General features: G+C 33.9%; 1 protein-coding gene across 1 annotated transcript in view; it reads right to left on the bottom strand.

Annotated features, from left to right (window-relative positions):
• LOC109167445 (serine/threonine-protein phosphatase 7 long form homolog) overlaps nt 1-22,525 on the bottom strand; it is a 29,059-nt gene extending 6,534 nt beyond the window's left edge. Inside the window, exons 1-5 of the mRNA XM_019316461.1 lie at nt 22,366-22,525; nt 1,316-2,157; nt 982-1,072; nt 450-887; nt 48-326 (exon numbers count right to left, since the gene is read on the bottom strand). Of these exons, the coding sequence (XP_019172006.1) occupies nt 48-326; nt 450-887; nt 982-1,072; nt 1,316-2,154 (1,647 nt within the window). The 5' untranslated portion in view covers nt 2,155-2,157; nt 22,366-22,525. The remainder of the gene's footprint in view (nt 1-47; nt 327-449; nt 888-981; nt 1,073-1,315; nt 2,158-22,365) is intronic.
• Nucleotides 22,526-24,808: the final 2,283 nt, after the last annotated feature.

Raw genomic sequence — 24,808 nt, forward strand, 5'->3', positions numbered from 1 at the left:
TTAATAACTCAATTCTGAGGTGCACCACCACCTTCATCCACTCTAACCTTCTTCCTCCTCCCACCTCTTCTAGGCCGGGGGTCGTTGCCCGGCTCTCTGCGCCGCTCACGGCGAGCATCATGCCTTGGCGGAGCACCACCACCATTATCATCATCATCCTGTGGCCGGATGTCATCATTGGGTTGAATTTCAACTCTCCTATCTTCCCCTATGAGGGTCAAAGCTTTAACACACGCTTCCTCAATGGCAGCATAGCCTTCACCTGCATTTCCAGCTTTCTCCAAACCCTCTCTGGCCATCCCACTTATCTTATGCGTAACCCTCACCTGCATGCATATATTGATCAAACAAATTAAATTTTTCTTGGACTAATAATATATCTTCAGAATCAATATATTGAATTCTGATTTGCCAAATTTATTATTATTATTATGTTAGTATTAACTTACCAAGTGTTCTAGCTTTGACGCTAAAGGCATGAATCCTCTTTCAGGACGGTGGACTGGGTTGGTAATGACACGACGTGCAATCAAGCTATACCATCTCTCGTATTCTTCTAACCACGTTTGGTCATTATCATCATCAGCCACCGCATTCACGACATTTTCTTCGCGGCTTTCCCATTCAAACAAGTATTTCATGTGCCTAGTGCTCCAGTCTGTGCCCCTTTTCCCTCTCCCATCAATCTTGTGCAAGTCTACTCCGGTGTCAAAGTTGGCCGGGGGCGGCTGCTTGAACTTCCCAAACTGGCGGAGAACTCTGTCTGGTAAGTGCCACTCTACAATCTCATACATGATCAGAGGAGACTTCGTCATCCAGACGTGCTTCCCTGCTTTGCAATAATCTGGTAACTCATCCAACTCGTTTTCATATGGTCTCCATTTAAACTGCACTCAAAAATGCAATTGAATTATTAATACATTAAGTGGTTTGCATGTTTCAGTACTGTGTGTATTAGAATATAAGTATCTTGGTACATACATGACTGTCCTCTTTCATATTGTCAATTTGATCCCTGTAAACTTTTAATACATGACTGGCTACATCGCCAAATTCTTTAGAAGTACACCACCTAAAAATAGCATAGTAAGTAGTGGTTAGTGTAGTGACTAATAATTTTACCTGTCAGAAAGTAGAAACTAAGAAACATGGTCTTGGATTAGTATAATTTTGAAATAAATTAGTATAATTGTTTTATTTTTTAAAAAATTTTATGTTCCTGCCTTTTTGATGAGCGGTACCTATTGGACCATTTTTTTTTAACACATGGTCTTAGATTAGTATAGTTTTGAAATAAATTAGTATACATATATACCTGGCAGCTCTAGGTCGATCTATTAGGTCCTGAGGGAGGGAGTGTATGTTCGGAGAGAATAAGGTGATACGCTCCCAAACCCACAATTGAAGAAGAATGAGTGCACCGCTAATTTGATTAGCATTACCCATGGCTGCCCTGCACATGCTTCGATACAAAAAAGCAAGAACAGCACTTCCCCAACTGTAGTTGTTGGCACTACGCAAATCTCTGATGTGGTCTAAGAAACATAGTCTCACCATGTTGTTTGACTTGTCAGGAAATAACGTTCCACCTAGTAATTGCATGATATGTAGTCGGGCCATGCGTTGCACGTCTTCATCAGTTGAATGCTCTGTTAGTGGTGTCGGGTTCTTTAGACATGTCATTACCAAACGAGAGCTCCCGGAAATTGAGTTACTGTTAGGCCTAATGCCGAGGAGGTCATGACATATGTCAGACCATTCATCTTTTGTTCTCATTTGGACAGTTGTCACTGGCATGCCATCAATGCGCAGTCCTAAAAGAATCTCCACATCTTGCAATGTGATGGTGACTTCCCCAAATGGAAGTTGGAAACAATGAGTTTCTGGGCGCCATCTCTCCACCATTGCAGTGATCAAAGACCAATCCAAATGTATCCTTTCCAATCTCGACAACCCATCAAAACCTGCCAATTGAATGTATGTCATAACCCTATCATCAAATTCGTTTTTTGCGCTCCAAAATGAACTATCATATCTGCAACACTTTAAGGATTTATTTATTCGACGAGATCCTTCCCAAACTCGAGTAGATCTATGAAGCTGTTGTCGGTTAAGAACAGAATTGCAAATGGGACCTGGTTCAAGTTGTGCCATGTTCTACAAAGCCAAACAAAAAAAAAATGTTGAAACATAAACATTGTTATACCTCTACAATACACATGGAAACTAGAAATTTTTGGTAATTCTATGTGTCCTTAATACAACAGGACTAGTTGTTTATATGGGTAAAACATCTGTGGGAAGACAATGGAAGAGAAAATATAAGAAAAGGAACATAGAGATAGGATGGGAACTAGTGAAAAATAATTTATCAATCTTATTTTATTTATTCAGTTCAAATTCGAGTTATATGTTTACAATTCAATTTTTATGTATTAAATTTATTGTTAATGAAAATTTTTGTATATTTAGATGTTATATCTGTATTATTAACAATAAAAACAAAATTTTGAATTTAAAAATTATCAAAACAATATTTAACAAAATAAGTGGATAACTTCTTTTATCCTTATGTTATTCTCATATTATTTATCATTCATTTTCCCTGACTTTCTTCTCAATTTTTGAAGGAAAGAATCTTCAATAAAACATAGGATTGGGTTGTTTTATCCAAATTCCTAAGCGCATTTTCTCCTCAAAATATCTTCATACACTTTCTTTTTTCTATTCTCATCCAAATAAAATAAGCAAATTAAAGTTCTCAAAGACTTCTATAATGTTTTTTTTCCCTTTTTATTATAATATCTTCATCTTCTACCCAGCCCAAGCACATTGACAATGCCCATTGTACCACTAGTTGAACAACACCCAAACAAAATTCAACCATAAATAACATGCATATTTTCATCACAAGCATTTTTATTAATATAAGATCATATATATAGTTATTCATTCAAAGAAGTATAATATATAGCTGATTAGATTAAATTGCTTTCTGTTATTGTAACAAATTAAAGGATAATAGACTTTCTAAAATGGTACAAATCACTTATATATCTAGCATTTGCACTCTTCACCTATGTAAGACAAAGTAATGTGAGTGAAATAGAGTAGAATTACCTTAATGGAATGTATTGATAATTAGAAATTCGGTCTTCTTCCCTGGAGTGAATGAGTTCACCTGCTGAAATAATAGAAATCACTTGTAGATTTATAGTTTGTTATCGATCTATACCTGTATAAGACAAGTAGTGAAAAGTTAAATAGAATATAATTATCTAAAAACAATGTGAGCAGTGATGATAAATCGAAATTTCATAATTAAAAAAAATGGGTTCACTTGCTTGAAATTGTAAAATTCCTTAAAGATTAGAGTATAATTACCTAGAAGGAAGGGTAAACAATGACAGAAAAAGTTAGTCTTCGTTGGTGGAAACAAGTTCAATTGCTTGAAATGCTAGAAATCGCGTTATGGAGAAGATGATAGGTGTTGGATGGAACGAAGAAAAGTGGGTATTAAAAGCGGGTTAGGGTTGCGAGGGCAACACCCGATACAGTACGTGGGTAATTTTGTACATGTACAATTTTAGGGTTGCATACAAATATTTTGCTTGTAACCCTAGAGGTATGGTTAGAGCTTGGCGGAGTGGGTAGCAGAGCGTTGTAGTAAAAAATCCTTACTGATTTTGTGTTTTCTCTTTACATCCGTACAAGAATGCAAACGAAATAGCTATAGTTAAATTACCTTAAAAGAAGATGAACAATGAAGAGAAATTCAATCGCCCTCGGAGGAAACCAATTCACTTGCCAGAAATGGTCAAAATCATTTACAGATCTTTGGATTGCTTTCTATACATGTGCAACACTAAAAGTAACAAGTTAAACAGAGTAGAATCACATATAAGGAAGGTGAACAATGATGAGAAATTGAATCAAGATCTTAGCGAAAATTGAAGAAATAGGTGAGAAGAAATTGTGGTGAACAGTAATCAATTCCGATTGAAATCTTAGTAAAACTAGAAGAAGATTGGTGAAAAGCGATGAAACGGTGTGGATTTTAACATTTTGAGGTCCATTAAATGGATTGAGTCATATATAGTGGCAAATTTTATTGTGGACCATGGTCCAAAACGGTGCCGTTTCCTTTAATGAAAAGAAACAACACCCGTTCCGCGTAATTTCTTCTGATTTTCTAACATATTCAGTTTCATTTTATATACATTGCAGTTTCATCTCAACACAACTAGAGTTTAATTTTGCTTCAATTACAGTTTCATTTGGACATTATTATACATATAGTAGTCTTATTACAGTCAGACCTGTTATTGAATTTCATTTTATACACACCATAGTCTTATCACAACACCACTAAATTAGTATTCTAATTTAACTATGGCTTCATTGGACAATATGCACTCAAATATGTGAAACTGTTATTCATTTTCATTTTATATACACTGTAGTTTCATTACAACACAACTAAAGTATCATTTCGATATAACTACAATTTCATTTGATAATATACACTCAATATGTGAGACATGTTATTTAGTTTCTTTTTATACATACTGTAGTTTCATTTCAGCAAAGCTAAAGTATCATTTCAATTCAACTAAAGTTTTATTTGACAATATACACTCAATATGTGAGACATGTTATTCAGTTTCATTTTATACATACTGCATTTTATTTTAACACAACTAAAGTATCATTTTAATTTAATTACAGTTTCATTTGATAATATAAGCACAATATGCGACACAATTTCATTTTAGATACACTGTAGTTTCATTTTGTTCTGAACACACAAAAAATACGGGATTTGTTAAAATTTAACGGCTGCCGTTTCTTTACTTAAAGAAATGGCGCTGTTTTCGGACCATGGTCCACAGTATGACAACCGCATATACAATTGGACCAATTAATTTGTCAAAAATTGATGGTTTTGTTAATTGTATAATTTAAATGGTCAGAATATTTATGTTTGGGCCATGATTTTATTTTATATATTTATAACATATAAAAGAACTTAACTTGTTTATGCTATCAATTTTAAGGAGTCTTCTACCAACATATTTCAGACTTTTTAAAAAGTTGAAATTTATTTATACTAGTGAGTTAATACCTAAAATGATTCTCGACTATAATGGTTTTTCTCAACTTCGTGCTAAACGACTTTGGTGACCTAATGTAGTCCCAAACTTTTATGTTTTTGCTCAATTTAGTTCCAGGCTTTTGTGTTTTTTCTCAATTTAGTCATCTGTTTGGTGTTCCGTGCATTTGGTGTTAAATAGATAGACAATTCAGTAATTTCAATATTGACATCTCTTTACTCCTAGACCGGCGAAGTGCGAAATCCCTCTTTTTTTACGAATTACTCCCAAACCTACGAATATAAACCCCTTTATTTAACACCAATTTGACAGCATAACAAACGGAGGACTAAATTGGGTGAAAACACAAAAGTCGTTTTGGACGAAATTGAGAAAAACCACTATAGTCGAGAACCATTTTGGGTATTAACTCTTATAGTAGTTCAACCCCACATACTTTTTTAATGTATAACAAAGACTCTTTAAAAGCCTTTCAAAACTCCATTTTACTAATTTAATGGACATACTTTGAGAATCAATTTCTCATTTACCTATTATCTATTTTGAGTGTATACTTATACAAAATTCATCATCTCAACTAAGAGAATCCAAATCTACTCTGACCCAACCTAAATTAGAAGTGGACTCCACTCAAATATTGCCTCAAAATGACCACTTTGAACGTTATTTTTAGCAAAATTTTCCAACAATGATTTCTTATTTGTTCAAATGAAAAAATATGCATGTATAATTTATATTTTTTATAATAATCATTATCGTTACATACGAACTTTGGTTTCACATATTTATCTATTCCTACTTTAACTTGCTTGGGATTGTCCATACATTGGTTTGAATTTCTTTTGCAGTTATCTATACGGTGGAATTTCAAAAGCATGGATGGCCTCATGCTCATATATTGTTGTTCCTTGAGAAAAGTGACAGGGTACTATTATAGAAGAGATTGATCGAATAATATTTGCTGAAATTCCGGACAAAATTTTAGATCCTTCATATTATAATGTTTTTGAGGAGTTTATGATACATGGCCCATGTGGTGAAGCAAGAAAGAAATCCCCATGTATGACGAATGGTCATTGTATAAAGTATTTTTCAAAGAAGTTTGTTGATGTGTCATGCTTTGATGAAGATGGTTATCGTGTGTATAGGTGTTGAGAAGATAGTCGAATTGTGAGCAAATGTGACATTGACCTCGATAATAGATACGTGGTTCAATTCCTCACAATCGTTATTTGTTGTTGAAGTATAGAGCTCACATTAATATAGAGTGGTGTAATCAATCACAATCAATAGAGTTCCAGTTGTGTTTTACAAGAGCACAATTGATGAGGAAACTGGTAAAAACATTGATGAGATCAACATTTACTATGATTAGCAATACATATCTCATTGTGAGGCTTCAATTCATGGCGTCATTTTTGATTTTGAAATACAGTATTGAATGCTAGTTGTTGAAAGCTTGAGCTTTCATCTACCGGACCAACAATAATCTATTACTACGTATTTTTTATGATGATGAAGGCCGAATTGATGTTGTTTTAAACAGAACCACTGTTGGTTATAGTAATAATATTATGTTCCTTGGTTTGAAATAAAAAGTATCCAAAGGCGAGAGTGTTAACGTATGTGGAGATGCCGAATAAATTTGTGTGAAAAAAAATTACACGAACGGCATCCTAGACAAAGAGGATATTGAGTGAATATTTTATGTACCTCTAGGGAGTGGTGAGATATATATATTATTTTAGATGTCTTTTGAATATATATAGTTCATGGTGCAACATGTTATGAAGATATTAAAATTGTAAACGGTGTCTAGTATGATTCCTATTGAGATGCCTATGACGATGATAGAGAATATATTGATGTGACCAATGAGTCAAGCGATGATAGAGAATATATTGATGCAATCAATGAGTCAAGTGACTAGGCATCTTCTAATTCATTTAGGAAATTGTTTGTGACACTACTGACTTCAAATTCTCTAGAGAGGCCAGAAGTGGTTTGGGACGCTGTGTGGCATCATCTGTCACACGATGCGCAATACAATTTGTGTCGATAACATTGTGATCAAGGTGTTGTATTACTACTTGATATGATTATATTTTTCCAAATTCTAATGTTGACCAATAGAGCCGTATTTCCTAATATTCAATGGTAATATGTTGTGACGTCTAAAATAAACAAACAAATTAGTATTGCTTAATAAAATATGTTGTCCCATTTTAAAATCTTTTAGCTTATTTGTTTTGATTGTTGAAATTGGATTTTAAGAAAGTTTGCAGAGATTGTGGGATGTTGATTGTTGAGCTTTTGTGTGAGAATAGAAAATAATTAAAATTAGAAATGAAATGGAAAATATTGCAATTTGTATATTTCTGCAGCTTGAATGCAAAACTATACTGTGAAATTTAATAGTTGAATGACTTGTGTAGCCCATGGAGTGAACTAGTTTGGCTTTAGTTCTATAGTTTGCATTCTAAGTTAAAAAAGGTAGGATCCAATATGCAAGGCTCCTGCATCATGCAGTTTTCATGGCTTCAAAAAGAATAATTATGCAATCTTACTTTGTTTTGATTTTGATTTTGATTTTGATTTCTTTCCTCTATGACTTGAACTGGCAATGCAATATACAATGAATGACCATTGGCTTCTGCTTCAAATCCAACCATTAGAATTTAGGTAAATAAATTAGTGTCATTTTGTCCACTAGTCTCTGGTTAATAACTTCTCTATGATTATCTAGTACTGTGTATCCATATTGACAAGTGGTTGACATTGATTATATCATTTTGTTGTTCACCAGAGGCACTTCTAAATCCATTTTAGGCCCTGTCATCTTGAATAGTTCCACTAGCTTAAATTTTTAATTGGCAGTAATTAGTAATTTGCTTAGGGCAAATATGATTTGATTTATTTAACGCAATTAGGTCTATACTCCCTCACATAACCTTTATTTGTGATGAGCACAGAAAGGGTGTGTAATATTGCTATGAGTCTTTAAAAACTTTCTTTTCCACATTAAGGAATTCCAATTTTCTTGTTGAACTTAGAGAATTAGGACTTGATTTGCAATATATTCATGACTTTGTGTTACTCATTACAGAGCAAGGGATTCTATGATAAAGCAGTCTGGATAAATGATTCTGCAGTAGCTTAGAATAATTCCTCAACAGTTGAATCCAGAAGTTGACTTCAGTGGTTTGTGGATCGTTAATCAGTCAGAGTTACCCCCCAACAAGGGACTAGCAGTTGAAGGGTATTACTGTATTAGTAGTGCCTTGTCAGCTACTAATGCTTTTAGCAATTCAAATGAACATTCACAATCCTCAGGGCTCTCTTTCAAGGGCGTTGATAATAACATGATGTTATTAGCACTCAACAAAGTGAATGTTGATTAATTTTCAATCAGCTACAGATTCTAGGAGAGTATGTGTTCTTTGTCAATTAATTTTTCTCTCATTAAGGATGCAATAAATTTTGCATCACAAGGGCTAACCTTTACCAGAGAGGTCAGTAACAGTACATGTCAATCATTCAGGAATAATGCTGCTATTTTTATTGGGCAGTCATTCCGGCTTGATTGAGAGCTCAATAGATAATGGGTAAATCCTCAATATATGATTTTCTGATCATTTGTTGTTTACACGAGAGTTAGACTCTTCCATCTTTTGGTCTTAGTTGTTCTCTCGGCCTTCTCTTGATCTTCTCTTCTTCAAGTATACATAATTCACTAAATACAACTCTGATTCGTGTAAGTACACAAACTGCATGGTGAGTTGTGACTAGTTTCGTCTAACACGAAAGATGCAAAATAACGAGATCAAGAGAGGGGTCTACAATCCTAGTTAGTTTGGTATCATCAAAATCTAAATACACTTGTTCATTCACCGGGCTTGGTTTCCTGTCTCCATAGAACTCAAGGATACAGAGGTACAAGCCTATAGAATAGATCTTGTTCAAGTAAGGCCATGATCAAGTCTTAGAAATGGAACCTTATATTTTGGTTTCCAGATTCTTAGTTCCCCGATGTGGGACAGTTTGCCATTTTTGCTGTTGAACTGAGACTATTAGACTAGCGCAAATGGAAGCAATAAGGGTTCAAATTTTTGTTTCAGTTCAGATTAAGTTGCTCCAATTATCTCTGTTTTTTCTTTGTTATTCATTACCAATCCCACCATGTGTTTGATAGAAGTCTTATGCGGAGTTTGTAATCTCTATATAATATCAATAATTTGCTTCAAAAAAATCTATTTATGGGATGTAATATGAAGGTGAGCAGATTGATTGTACACTAAAAAAAAATTGAAATGTAATGCGCTAAGAAATGAAAAAGTACACTAATTTATTTTCTTTAGCATCATGTTTCAACTGGAAACATAATAGAGACTAATTCGACAACATTATATTCAGTAATTGAACCCGGAGCTTTTCAAAGATAAATGGAAGCTTGAGCTTTCCATAGCAGAAACAGAGGGAAATATAGAGAAGAAAGTAGGGAGAAACTTTTTTTAGAATTTCATATTCAAAATCTGCATAATCTGCCAAAAATCTTGTGGTCAAGCGATATAATTGTGACTCTCCAAAATGGGAGGTCACAGCACTACTGGAAATTATGGAATTTCCGACCACCTGAAAATAATCTTAAATCAAGTCGAAAGCAAAAAGTGGTCGGAAATAGCAACAAAGTTTTTTCCGAATACCAAAAGTGGTCGGAACAAACCTTTCGACTTGATTTAAGATCACTTTCAGGTGGTCGGAAATTTCATAATTTCCAGTAGTGCAGGTTCGGGTTCGAACTCCAATGGGGCCAGTGACTCGTGTAGATATCAGCGTGGAGAGATGTTGTGAAAAGAAAAAAGGCAGCACACTAGACATCCAATATTACACACACTCAGTTGAACGATCACATTTAATACATAAAAACAACAAAGTAACCGGAGTGGATGACAACAATATAAGCCATGCACTTGATTGATTTTGTTAACGATAGTTTTTTCTTCTCCCTTGACATTTCTAAAAGAAAACCTTTGAAATAACTCCATCAATCTTCTTGTTATAATGTGATCTCCATTTGTTGGACATCAAAAGTGGCACAAAGATCCCTCCTAGACCCGCAACAAATCCTAATGCAACACTGATGTAGATATCAACATGGAGAAGAAGCTTCCTATTTCGTCTTAGATCAAGACAATGTCTAACTTGAAAACTAAATTTTACTTTTAATCATATGATTAATTACCATAGTATTTTTATATTTAGTCATCAATTATTAATTTCATCATATTTATTCTGTTTGTTAATTAATTAAAAGGAATATGTCAATTGTTAACTTCATATCAGTGGATCCGTGGCGCATGGTACCGCATCTGACTCCAGATCAGAAGTTTGCGTGTTCGATTCACGTCGGGTTCAATCAATGGTAGTGCGTCTGACTCTAGATCTCAACTAAAAATTATGTTTAAAATTTAAAATGCAATGGTTGTCCACTTGTAGGAGCTTCAGACTGCAACCTCAATCCCCAAGAATAATGGTGTCAGTCAAATCTCCAGAACAAAAAATAATGATAAGTAAAATAAACATACAATGAAAACCCCATTGTTGAAAAAACCCAAAAATGAAATAAAAAGTTACAAACTGTAGCAATGATGAAATTAAAGTGGGAACCAGAATATTCTGGGAGGAAAGCAAGGATTATAGCAAAAAAAAAAAAAAAAAAAAAAAAAAAAAGCAATCCTGTACTTGTTGGGTATGTTTTTGAGCATGATAGTGGTTATGCTTCCTTAATTTCTTCTTCATTTATCATGAAACGAGTATCTTTTTGTTTCCACCCACGTTTGATTTCCTCCATAGTATCCCGGTTACCGTCCTTCCACGAATCTGCTTCGACAGTTCGAAGACGACGAAGAACACAAAAAGTGTTGTCAAATTCTTTTAGGGAATCTTCAATTGAAGCACACACACAGCACCATCCTTGCACAAATCTTGCATTGAACTTCACAAACGGTGAGTTTGTCAAATTTTTGAATTTTTTTTGCTTGAAATACGTGTCAGTATATACAACTTTCGTTTCTCGTATGTATTACGGCACACGACAAACTTTCGTTTCTCGTATGTATTACGGCACACGACAAACGTAAGCGACACTTTATTCTTGATACCTCCTTGACCCTTGACCAGTACTTTGGCTACTTGGCTAATGTTGCTATATTTGTGAGAGTTGATTGGCATATATGCAGCAAACAGTAGTGTTGCTTGATACGATTCATTATACTTATTTTCTCAGACTCAAAACCCTCTTGTCCTACCCCATAGAATGTATAGTGAAGCTTTTTACGGTGACCTGTAATCCCGGCCTGATCCAAAAGCCACTATTTGTGAAGTTCAATGCAAGATTTGTGCATGGATGGTGCTGTGTGTGTGCATCAATTGAAGATTTCGTAAAATAATTTGAGGACATTTTTTGTGTTGTTCGTCGTCGTCGAACTGTCGAAGTATAATCAATAGAATGGAGGCTATATGAATTTCAGCATTAGGCATTTAATCACACATGCAATACTTGATAGGATGGAGGCTAGAGTTAATTCCCAAAATGATCCTCCAACTATGGCATTTTCTCAAATTGGTTCCTTGACTTTTAATTGCACCCAAATTAGTCTTTCGATTATTAAATTTTAAGCCAAAATGGTCTTCCGTTAACTTTGGTGTTAAGTAGTGTTAAAAAGAAGGGCAAAATGGATACTTCATATTGTTCTCCCAAAACCTCTAAAAGCAACCTCCTGCGTCACGTCGGCCAAGGATTGTACCACCACCGCATCTTCCTTACCCTCTTTAGCTCCATAATTCTCATCCTATTCCCACCCATGTTTGTTGAAGCACCAAGCAGGTAAACAGTGCAAAAAAGGCAAGAGAAAATTAAGGAGTACTACTTTTTAAATAGTCAACAATTTACAGCAAATAGTACCAACTAAAACTCAAAGCAGACTATGAAGTCATGAAGACACCAAAACATTATTTATTTGCAGCTAATTTGCTGGATTTTCAAGTTTGATATTGGTCATCCATTTTGTTAATGTATAAAACAAAATTACAAATTGATCTAAGCCTTACTGAACACTAGAGAAAATGTATATATTTAAACCTTAACATACACTCAGAATTCCTCAGAAGAAATCAACAAGCACGAAATGGATGAATATAATTTTTTTAGGAAGACGATGAAGAGGATGAGAATTATGGAGCTAAAGAGGGTAAGGAAGAGGCGGTGGTGGGTACAATCCTTGGACGACATGATGCCGGAGGTTGCTTTTGGCAGTAGGTTTTGGGAGAACAATATAAATTGTCTGTTTTGCCCTTCTTTTTAACACCCATTTAATACCAAAACTAATGGTTGACGATTTTGGCTTAAAATTTAAGTCGGAGGACCACTTTGGGTGCAATTAAAAGTCTAGGAACCAATTTGAGAAAACGCCATATATAGTCGGAGGACCATTTTGGGAATTAACTCCGGAGGCTATATGAAAATGACTTAGATGAGTTACTAGATTATTGCTAATCAGGGGAGCACGTTTGAATGACGAAGTCTCCTCTCATTATGTACGAGATGGTAGAGTGTCACTTTCCTGACAAAGTTCTCGGTCAGTTTGGTAAATTCAGACAAGTGTACTAGTTTCCTCCAACAAAGACCCTTTTATTGTTCTTTTTTTTTTTTTTTTTTTTTTTTTTTTTTTTTTTTTTTGTGTGTCATTTTCATCTTCCTTTTAGTTAATTATTATACTCTAGCATATAACTTGCGTTAATTTTAGTCTTGTAGGGGAACATGGAACAAACCCTAGATTTGTAAGGATTTTTACTATTTCAATCAAGTGAACTTGTTTCTTTCTATGGGGACTAAATTTATCATCGTTGCCCACATTCTTTTTAGGTAATTGTATTTGATCTATTTAATTTTGCATTACTTTTAGTCATACAATGGTGCATATCAAGACCAAACCATAAATAATCTATAAAAATTTTCTACCATTTTAAGCAAGAGAACTCATTACTCCAAGAAAGATTAAATTTATCATTCCTTTAAGGTAACTCTGCTCTATGTCGCTCAATCTTGCATTGGTTGACAACTTTTTAAAACATAACTATGAGATTTTATTTTTCCTTCAATTAAAAATCTCATTCCTTAATTAAAAACGGTATCATTATATTTTATGGACAATCTAATTTTTAGGTTTGAATTTAAATTTTTGTTTTGATTTTTTTTTTTGTGTTCATATTGATATTTTGGATGTCATTATATTGGGGATCAATTGCCTTGAATTTTTTATTTTGTATTTTTAAAACCTTTATTCCCATTATAGGGGTCATACACAAACAAATATCATTATTACTATTTTTACACGCGCATTGCGCGAATGAGTTAATGTCCAATGTTTATAATTAAATAAATATTTGAAAGTATATCAATACAAGATTATATATGAGAAGTTCATACCTAAGTAATTTAATGTCGAATTTGTTTATTTAAATATGTAACTCATAGTATATGAATACAATGTAATGTATGAGATTCATTATTTTTTTGTCATCGTATGAGATTCTTTTTTTTTTTTTTTTTTTTTTGAATGCGTATGAGATTCATTATAATTGTTACTAAACTTTTTTTAAATAGTAACCAAGTATTTTTGTTGCAAAGGGTACGGTTCTAATATATTTAATGAATGCACATATATACAAGATCAACGGTACCAGTCCTTTAGGTGTTTTCCTCAGTGCTCATTTAGTTCAACCATTATTGTGGAATAAATTATTATGGATAAAGAAATTCCTAATTTAAGGAATTTAGATGAAGTAGTAAAAATTTAAAATTTTTAATTATAATGTAACCCAAAGATATTGAACGATTGGTAAATATGATGTAACCCAAAGATCAAAATGCTAAAGAAAGTGTTTGGTTATTCAACAGTTTGAAGCAACAATTTGTTCCAAGCCACTAAAATTACAAACATTGCAATTTCCAATATTTTCACTTATCGGTTTTGAGAATGATTTCCCCAAAACACCTTTATATTTAAAAAAAAAAAAAATTTACTGTAGAGTCATTTCGACTCCTTGAATAACAAGTTTAATTTTTAAATTGGAGCATTAAGGCTCCTTTTATAGGAGCCTCAAGGCTCCCATGCCACTTTTCCCACCGATGTGGGAAAAGTGGCAAAACTAAGGGGAGTCGAACGTTCGGCTCCCCATATGTTTTTTTTTTAATTTTATTTCTTTTATTAAATTATTATTATTATTATTATTATTATTATTATTATTATTATTATTATTATTTAAAACAATTATTATTATTATTATTATTATTATTATTATTTATATTTTTTAAAAACAAGTACTATTATTATTATTACTAGTAATTCACCCGTGCGATGCACGGGAAAAAATTATGTTATTATAAATATCAATAAAAAATAGAAAAACTAAAATATTTTAAATTATTTAATATAATAATATTTTTGAGCTTTCATTGGTCAAGTATTTATTATTTTTATAGAATACAAAATTACAATTAAAATTAAAATTATAATTTTGTATGGTTAATATAATCTCTAATTATGTGCATATTCAAATAAATTTATAGAGAGAATTTACATAATTACATTGATTTATTCTTAATTGTATTTCATCTATATTATAATTTTCACAATACGAATAATAACTAAGATAATTACATTTGGAAAGCAAATTTCAAATTTTGTAGGTGTAAATTTAAACTCTAATTGAACACATTTTTTATATGATTATATAATATATAGCTATTTTATTTTTCAAAAGTATATTTTTTTATATGATTATATAATATATAACTATTTTATTTTTTCAATGTTGTGTTTTTTTTTTTTTTTTATAATAAAGGATGTTGTTGCATTAATTGTAACATTAAATATTTCCCAAACCATATAGCTTTATTATATAAAGGATTATTATTATTATTATTATTATTATTATTATTATTATTATTATTATTATTATTATTATTATTATTATTATTATTATTATTATTATTATTATTATATCATTTTACATGTTAATCTAAACAGCTAATTTTTTCAAATGTCTTTTTACCAACCGTTGATATAATTTGCTGGTCAAATCCGCTAATATAATCCGCTAACATTGCGAGATAGTTTCCCACTTCAATTTGTTGTGTGATTTGAATACTCTCTTTGTCAACAAATCCCTCAAGTAGTTAATATAATTGGCTTAATTATATATTTTTTTAAATTTTTTCATGGTATTAATAAAATAGTTGGTAAATAATGGGGTAATTTCAATTTTGGTCCACTGACTATTGGAGTTGTGTTAATTGCAACACTTGACTTTCAAAAATGTTAATTTAGTACATTGACTATGCAATTTCTATCAATTTTGGTCACACCGGCCAAATCTCACCAGAAAAATTTAATGGATCAAATAATGGGGGTATTTTAGTCATTTTACTCACCACCCCTCTGTTCTCCGATTAGCTTCTCTCCCTTTCCGATTGGCGATTCTGGAGGGTATCGAACTCTGCTGTCACCACATGGTTGGAAGCATTGCCATAGGAGTTGGTTTCATTGAAGAGGCCAAAATATGGGTACGGAAATGCGCCAGGAAGACCTCCTAGTGGTGTAATGGCAAAGGTAAGGCCATAGCACAAGCTTGGAATCTGGGTCACCATAGCATAGACAAAGGTGGTGGAGAAGGAGAAAGCAGAGGCGTTGGGTGAATTCTTGAAATTGATTGGCATGGGGTAAAAGGCACGGCCTTTCTGCATCATGGTTTCATTTGTTAGACTGAGTAAGCCATCGGGTGTGATCTTAGCTATTCCGTCGAGGCTCAGATTGGCTGATTGGGCGACCTGAATCCGTTGAATGTGAACTCGAGGTCTCGAGAGCATAGCTGAGCAGCAAAGATGGCTACTAGCACTATAAGCTTGAGGCACATCATTGCATTATTGCACTATGGAGTGGATGACCATCGAAAAATTTTCTCCTTTCTTTGATTCTGAAACACCCTTCTGGTTGTCGCCGGAAATGGAAATGGAGAGAACTAATCGGAGAAGAAAGGGGTAGTAAGTAAAATGACTAAAATACCCTCATTATTTGGCCTATTAAAATTTTCCGGTGAGATTTGGCCGGCAATTTGGCCAGCGTGACCAAAATTGATAGAAATTGCATAGTCAAGGTACTAAACTAATATTTTTAAAAGTCAAGTGTTGCAATTAACACAACTCCAATAGTCAATGGACTGAAATTGAAATTTTCTCATATTATTTTATATTATAACTTTGATATTTAATTAAAAAAATAGCGCATAGAAAAGATAATAGACAATGTAGTGAATATAATCAATTGAAGAATTTGAATGTAAAGAATTTTTACATTGGAGAAAAATAAAGATAATATAACTAATGAAATTATTTCTCTTAATTAATTTATTGATACTGAATAAATTTTTTTGAATAAAGGCATTGTAGACCCATAATTCTAAACTTAAGAAATGCATATTTATTATTTTTTGTTGTAGCTACTAAATTATTATTTTAATTTAATAAGAGTAAAATAAAGTACTAATTATGCCAACTTTGATTGGGATGGGGTTCGAACCTAAGACCTTTTTTTTTTTTTTATTTAAATCAATGAGTAAGTTAACTAACAGAAATTAACGGAGAAGATAATATTTAACGGAAAAGTTAACGGATACTCATATAATTAAGGATAAATTAGTAAATCTCAAGGAAAAATTAAAATTTGATCAATCCGAGTCATTCATTTTGGTTAAATAATTTAATCGTCATTTTTTCTAGCCATTATAGGTCTAACTCTCTTTGGCTCTTATTAATATAGTAGATTATTGGTAATCATTCCAATTTCACCCGACTACCAAACATGCAAAATACTTTCACCAAAATCCATTACCATTACCAAGTATTTGATTCCCATTCCGATTCCGATTCTCATGTGTAAACAAAACATACCCTACGTATGATTTATAGTTTTTATACCATTTTAGTAAGTGTAGTATCTGATCTATTAATTTGTTGTGTCACAATAGTGGAAAGAAATTTAATCTAATGTGTTATATATTTGACTACTTAGAATGTAAAACTATATATATATATATATATATATATATATATATATATATATATGATCTTACATATATAAACATACTTGTGATCAAAATATATATGCATATATTAGTTATATATGGTTCAATTTTGTTTGGGTGTTGCTCTATTAGTGGGCATAGTGGACATGGTCAATGTCTTTTGCCTGGGGTAGAAAATGAAGATATTATAAGATAAAGGGAGAAAACATTGACGTTGTTGAATATGCATTTGTTGGTGTAGGTGTTGTTGCTATTTTCTTAATTTCTTCTTCTTTAGTGGATGGTTGTGTTTTAGCTGTGATTAATTTATGTGCCTTCAATGTTGGTTGGGTGGTGCAGTGTGTGCGCATCAATGGAAGATTCCCTGGCCTCTTTTGGTTCGTGGGAAATATTTCAGAGGTAATGAAATTTCATGGACAAGAGATTACCAGAAGGTTTATTTAATTGTTTGGTTGATGAAAAAGAAATTACTGAGAATATTGATTCCGTTGTTTTGGTAGGAGTTTGAATGGTGATGAATAATGAGTATAAAGACTAAAATGCTCTTATACAAGTGACGGATATATTATACACACGACCCGACCCGGAGTAGCAACGCGGACCCGGAGCACCACGTTGGAACCCAAAAGCACCCCGGCCCACGACACCTTGGAGGTGCCCCAACCCGAGCCGAGTGATGTTGGGCTGGGGTCTGGTAGCTCGACCCTACCCAAGCTCGGGCCATAACGAGCTCGGGGTAGGGGAGCTTGGCACTACCTGAGTCCGGGGACCCGACCCGACCCAGTCCACCCGGGTCCCCGGTCAAAGGGCGATCTAACCGCCACCCTCTTTAGGGGGAGCGGTTGGGGGGTTTGTTGCATATAAAAACTCCCCACCTCACCTTGTTAGGACAACTACTTCCAATTCTACACACTTTGTCTTATTAAATCCTTGTAATATCCAATTCTACGACATTTAATATAATATACGGTCTCACGGCCTTTACGACACCATTCCGTATTATTTATTTATTATTTATATTACGTTCTTATCCGGATTTATTGATTCGGGTCTATCCCGGGTTAATTAAATTATCATTGGTGCTCTGGTTGAGAGCTGCTGTACCAGCTCAAGCGTGTTCTATATTCATTGGTCTACCGCGACCAGCTACTATGGCAAGATCGAGATCCAACTCTCGCCATACCAACGGTTCCCGCAGCACCCAACTTGTCTATCAGCCGGGAACGGCCCCAACGGGGTCCCCAGCCTTCAACCGGCCACCTCTGCCAGGTCGAGGGGAGACATGAGGGATCGCCTCACCATCCACCGCAGCGGCGGTGACCCACCTCCAGCCGCCCCCGTTCCGCCCCTAGCCCTTGTCCGCAAAGGGGTGGAGGTCTTTGAGCAAGCCTCCACGGTGCTAGCCCGGGTCGCGCGGGGCCTCCGAGCAAGTGTGCTTGCTGAACCAGGCGTCAACCAAGGGCTACCGGCACCTCTTCCACCTCCTCCCACCCGGGGGCGCAGCGGTTCAAGCACCCGGCCATCCCAGGCACGCATCACCCAAGGGGAGGTCAATTCGCCCCACCAGACGAACACACGGGACGGTGGACTGGGTTGGTAATGACACGACGTGCAATCAAGCTATACCATCTCTCGTATTCTTCTAACCACGTTTGGTCATTATCATCATCAGCCACCGCATTCACGACATTTTCTTCGCGGCTTTCCCATTCAAACAAGTATTTCATGTGCCTAGTGCTCCAGTCTGTGCCCCTTTTCCCTCTCCCATCAATCTTGCGCAAGTCTACTCCGGTGTCAAAGTTGGCCGGGGGCGGCTGCTTGAACTTCCCAAACTGGCGGAGAACTCTGTCTGGTAAGTGCCACTCTACAATCTCATACATGATTAGAGGAGACTTCGTCATCCAGACGTGCTTCCCTGCTTTGCAATAATCTGGTAACTCATCCAACTCGTTTTCATATGGTCTCCATTTAAACTGCACTCGAAAATGCAATTGAATTATTAATACATTAAGTGGTTTGCATGTTTCAGTACTGTGTGTATAAGAATATAAGTATCTTGGTACATACATGACTGTCCTCTTTCATATTGTCAAGTTGATCCCTGTAAACTTTTAATACATGACTGGCTACATCGCCAAATTCTTTAGAAGTACACCACCTGCAAATAGCATAGTAAGTAGTGGTTAGTTTGGCTCAACTAATTGTACAATGGCTTTGCCTTAAAAATTAAATATGGTCCTACTACTCTACTAGTGAGTGTAGTGACTAATAATTTTACCTGTCAGAAAGTACAAACATGGTCTTGGATTAGTATAATTTTGAAATAAATTAGTATAATTGTTTTAATTTTTTAAAATTTTATGTTCCTGCCTTTTTTTTAGCGGTACCTATTGGACCATATTTATTTTTTTTAAACACATGGTCTTGGATTAGTATAATTTTGAAATAAATTAGTATACAAGCATATATATATATATATATAGAACAAATTGCACTTTTGGTTCTGTGAGTATTAGGGTACTGACAATTTGAGTACGTGACTTTCAAAACTCCCAATTTAAACCTTTAACTATGCAATTTTTGGCACATTTGGTCCTCCGGGCCAAATTGCCGACCAATTTTGGCCGGAAAAAGATTTAATGTTTCGAATTAATTTCTGATGAGGGTAAAAATGTCATTTCACTCTCTTCTTCTTCATTCACCCCTTCTTCTTCGTTCTTCTTCTTAAATTGGGAACAAAGACACATTCTCTCTTCTGCTTCTCCTTGGATCAAGAAGCACTGAGCTCTGTTACTGTGAAGAACGATTCTCTCTTTTCTCAGTTTCAATGGACACAAATCCAGAGCTTTCTTGTAAATTGCTACCGCTTCTGCAACTTTCCTGCCCAGAATTTCTGGTTCCCTTCTTTCTTCAGCATGGAAACCATTACTCTCCTCTGCTTTAATTCCTTTTCAGATATTAATTCGTCTCGTTTTCTTCTTCCCACCTTCAAGTCCTCCCCAGATGGAGCTCAGTTGTGTCAGGAATTCTTGGTTGCAGATCAGATTGATTGATCTTTTCTTTCTGCAAATTCAGAGGAGTTCATAGTGTTGGAGCCAATGATGTGAGCTGCATAGTATGGGATGGACATATTATTGCAGTTTCTGTCATTGATGATGAGCTTAGCCATGCAAGGGAAGAGCCCGAGGGCCGGGAACTCGGGGTCATCAGGCTTAGCCACAGCAATTCTCCAGACACCAGTTAGGATGATCAGAAGCTCTTTGTCATCTCTGAGAGGCAATTCTCTGAAGCATTTGGCTATTCTGGATCTTCTTGCAGATGGATCTGGTTCAGCCATGGTGCAGAAGAAACACCCAGGATTATTACTATTGTTGTTGTAGTTTTTGCATGTCTTCTGGGCTGTTTGGATCATATCTTTAAGAAGTGGTGATATGATTGGGGCTGTTGTTGAAGCTTTGGGACAAAGTTAAAAAAGATGTGTTTTTTTGTGAACAAAGTGCTCTCACTGCAACTCTCTGCTCAACCCAGCTCATCTTCCCTCTCACATCCACGCCAATGGATTACGCGGCAAATAAATCTTTGTTCTTCACTCCCAATTTAAGAAGAAGAAGAACGAAGAAGAAGGGGTGAATGAAGAAGAAGAAGACAGTGAAATGACATTTTTACCCTCATCAGAAATTAATTCGAAACATTAAATCTTTTTTCGGCAAAAATTTGCTGGCAATTTGGCCCGGAGGACCAAATGTGCCAAAAATTGCATAGTTAAAGGTTTAAATTGAGAGTTTTGAAAGTCACGTACTCAAATTGTCAGTACCCTAATACTCACAGGATCAAAAGTGCAATTTGTTCATATATATATATATATATATATATATATATATATATATATATATATACCTGGCAGCTCTAGGTCGATCTATTAGGTCCTGAGGGAGGGAGTGTATGTTCGGAGAGAATAAGGTGATACGCTCCCAAACCCACAATTGAAGAAGAATGAGGGCAACGCTAATTTGAGTAGCATTACCCATGGCCACCCTGCACATGCTTCGATACAAATGGGACCTGCATTATCTATGAAGCTGTTGTCGATTAAGAACAGAATTGCAAATGGGACCTGGTTCAATTTGTGCCATGTTCTACAAAGCCAAACCAAAAAAAAAAAAAAATGTTGAAACATAAACATTGTTATATATACCTCTACAATACACATGGAAACTAGAAATTTTTGGTAATTCTATGTCCCTAATACAACAGGACTAGTTGTTTATATGGGTAAAACATCTGTGGGAAGACAATGGAAGAGAAAATATAAGAAAAGGAACATAGAGATAAGATGGGAACTAGTGAAAAATAATTTATCAATCATATTTTATTTATTCCGTTCAAAAGCGAGTTATATGTTTACAATTCAATTTTTATATATTAAATTTATTGTTAATGAAATTTTTTTGTATATTTATATTATGTTATATCTGTATTAATAATAAAAACAAAATTTTGAATTTAAAAATTATGAAAACAATATTTAAGAAAATAAGTGGATAACTTCTTTTATCCTAATGTTATTCTCATATTATTTATCATCATTTTCCCTGACTTTCTTCTCAATTTTTGAAGGAAAGAATCTTCAATAAAACATAGGATTGGGTTGTTTTATCCAAATTCCTAAGCGCATTTTCTCCTCAAAATATCTTCATACCCTTTCTTTTTTCTATTCTCATCCAAATAAAATAAGCAAATTAAAGTTCTCAAAGACTTCTATAATGTTTTTTTTCCCTTTTTAGTATAATATCTTCATCTTCTACCCAGCCCAATCACATTGACAATGCCCATTGTACCACTAGTTGAACAACACCCAAACAAAATTCAACCATAAATAACATGCATATTTTCATCACAAGCATTTTTATTAATATAAGATCATATATATAGTTATACATTCAAAGAAGTATAATATATAGCAGATTAGAATAAATTGCTTTCTGTTATTGTAACAAATTAAAGGATAATAGACTTTCTAAAATGGTACAAATCACTTATATATCTAGCATTTGCACTCTTCACCTATGTAAGACAAAGTAATGTGAGTGAAATAGAGTAGAATTACCTTAATGGAATGTATTGATAATTAGAAATTCGGTCTTCCCTGGAGTGAATGAGTTCACCTGCTGAAATAATAGAAATCACTTGTAGATTTATAGTTTGTTATCGATCTATACCTGTATAAGACAAGTAGTGAAAAGTTAAATAGAATATAATTATCTGAAAACAATGTGAGCAGTGATGATAAATCGAAATTTCATAATAATAAAAAACGGCTTCACTTGCTTGAAATTGTAAAATTCCTTAAAGATTAGAGTATAATTACCTAGAAGGAAGGGTAAACAATGACAGAAAAAGTTAGTCTTTGTTGGAGGAAACAAGTTCAATTGGTTGAAATGCTAGAAATCGCGTTATGGAGAAGATGATAGGTGTTGGATAGAACGAAGAAAAGTGGATATTAAAAGCGGGTTAGGGTTGCGAGGGCAACACCCGATACAGTACGCGGGTTATTTTGTACATGTACAATTTTAGGGTTGAATACAAATATTTTGCTTGTAACCCTAGAGGTATGGTTAGAGCTTGGCGGAGTGGGTAGCAGAGCGTTGTAGTAAAAAATCCTTACTGATTTTGTGTTTTCTCTTTACATCCGTACAAGAATGCACACGAAATAGCTATAGTTAAATTACCTTAAAAGAAGATGAACAATGAAGAGAAATTCAATCGCCCTCGGAGGAAACCAATTCACTTGCCAGAAATGGTCAAAATCATTTACAGATCTTTGGATTGCTTTCTATACATGTGCAACACTAAAAGTAACAAGTCAAACAGAGTAGAATCACATATAAGGAAGGTGAACAATGATGAGAAATTGAATCAAGATCTTAGCGAAAATTGAAGAAATAGGTGAGAAGAAATTGTGGTGAACAGTGATCAATTCAGATTGAAATCTTAGTAAAACTGGAAGAAGATTGGTGAAAAGCGATGAAACGGTGTGGATTTTAACATTTTGAGGTCCATTAAATGGATTGAGTCATATACAGTGGCAAATTTTACTGTGGACCATGGTCCAAAACTGTGCCGTTTCCTTTAATGAAAAAGAAATGACACACGTTCCGTGTAATTGCTTACGGTTTTCTAACATATTTAGTTTCATTTTATATACATTGCAGTTTCATCTCAACACAACTATAGTTTAATTTTGTTTCAATTACAGTTTTAGTTGACATTATTATACATATAGTAGTCTTATTACAGTGAGACCTGTTATTGAATTTCATTTTATACACACCATAGTCTTATTGCAACACCACTAAATTAGTATTCTAATTAAACTATGGCTTCATTGGACAATATGCACTCAAATATGTGAAACGGTTATTCATTTTCATTTTATATACATTGTAGTTTCATTACAACACAACTAAAGTATCATTTCGATATAACTACAGTTTCATTTGACAATATACACTCAATATGTGAGACATGTTATTCAGTTTCTTTTTATACATAGTGTAGTTTCATTTCAGCAAAGCTAAAGTATCATTTCAATTCAACTAAAGTTTTATTTCACAATATACATTCAATATGTGAGACATGTTATTCAGTTTTATTTTATACATACTGCAGTTTCATTTTGACACAACTAAAGTATCATTTTAATTCAATTACAGTTTCATTTGATAATATAAGCACAATATGCGACACAATTTCATTTTACATACACTGTAGTTTCATTTTGTTCTGAACACACCAAAAATACAGAATTTGTTAAATTTGTTCTGAACACACCAAAAATACGGAATTTGTTAAAATTTAACGGCTGACATTTCTTTACTTAAAGAAACGACACTATTTTCGGACCATGGTCCACTGTATAACAACTGCATATACAATTGGACCAATTAATTTGTTAAAAATTGATGGGCTTCTTAGTTGTATAATTTAAATGGTCAGAATATTATATGTTTGGGCCATGATTTTATTTGAGTGAAATCCATTTTTGGTCCTACTGTTATAGGGGCTTTTTTAATTTTAGTCCACCATAATTATTTTTGCCACATTGCGTCCACTATTATTAAAAGTGTTCCAATTTTAGTCCATTTTTAAATTTTTCGTGGACTAAAATTGGAACACTTTTAATAATAGTGGACGCAATGTGTCAAAAATAATTATGGTGGACTAAAATTGAAAAAGCCTCTATAATAGTAGGACCAAAAATGGAATTCACTCATTTTATTTTATATATTTATAACATCCTATCCTATATATAAAAAAGTCAAACAGATTTTGGTGGAAAAATCCCGCCCAACTAATACGACAACGTTTGGAGGGAATGCAATGCAATATTGAAAAAAATTAGAGTCCCAATATGCAAAAGTACAGTAATAAATGCAAAGTACAGTAATAAATGCAAACTGCAAAGTACAGTAATAAATTTAGAGTCCCATGATGCAAAATTATTACTTTACTCACATGTCTAATCCTATTTGAATTCTAATGGAGATCTA

This window comes from Ipomoea nil, unplaced genomic scaffold (assembly GCF_001879475.1).
Source record: "Ipomoea nil cultivar Tokyo-kokei standard unplaced genomic scaffold, Asagao_1.1 scaffold3162, whole genome shotgun sequence".
In the NCBI taxonomy this organism is placed as follows: Eukaryota; Viridiplantae; Streptophyta; class Magnoliopsida; order Solanales; family Convolvulaceae; genus Ipomoea; species Ipomoea nil.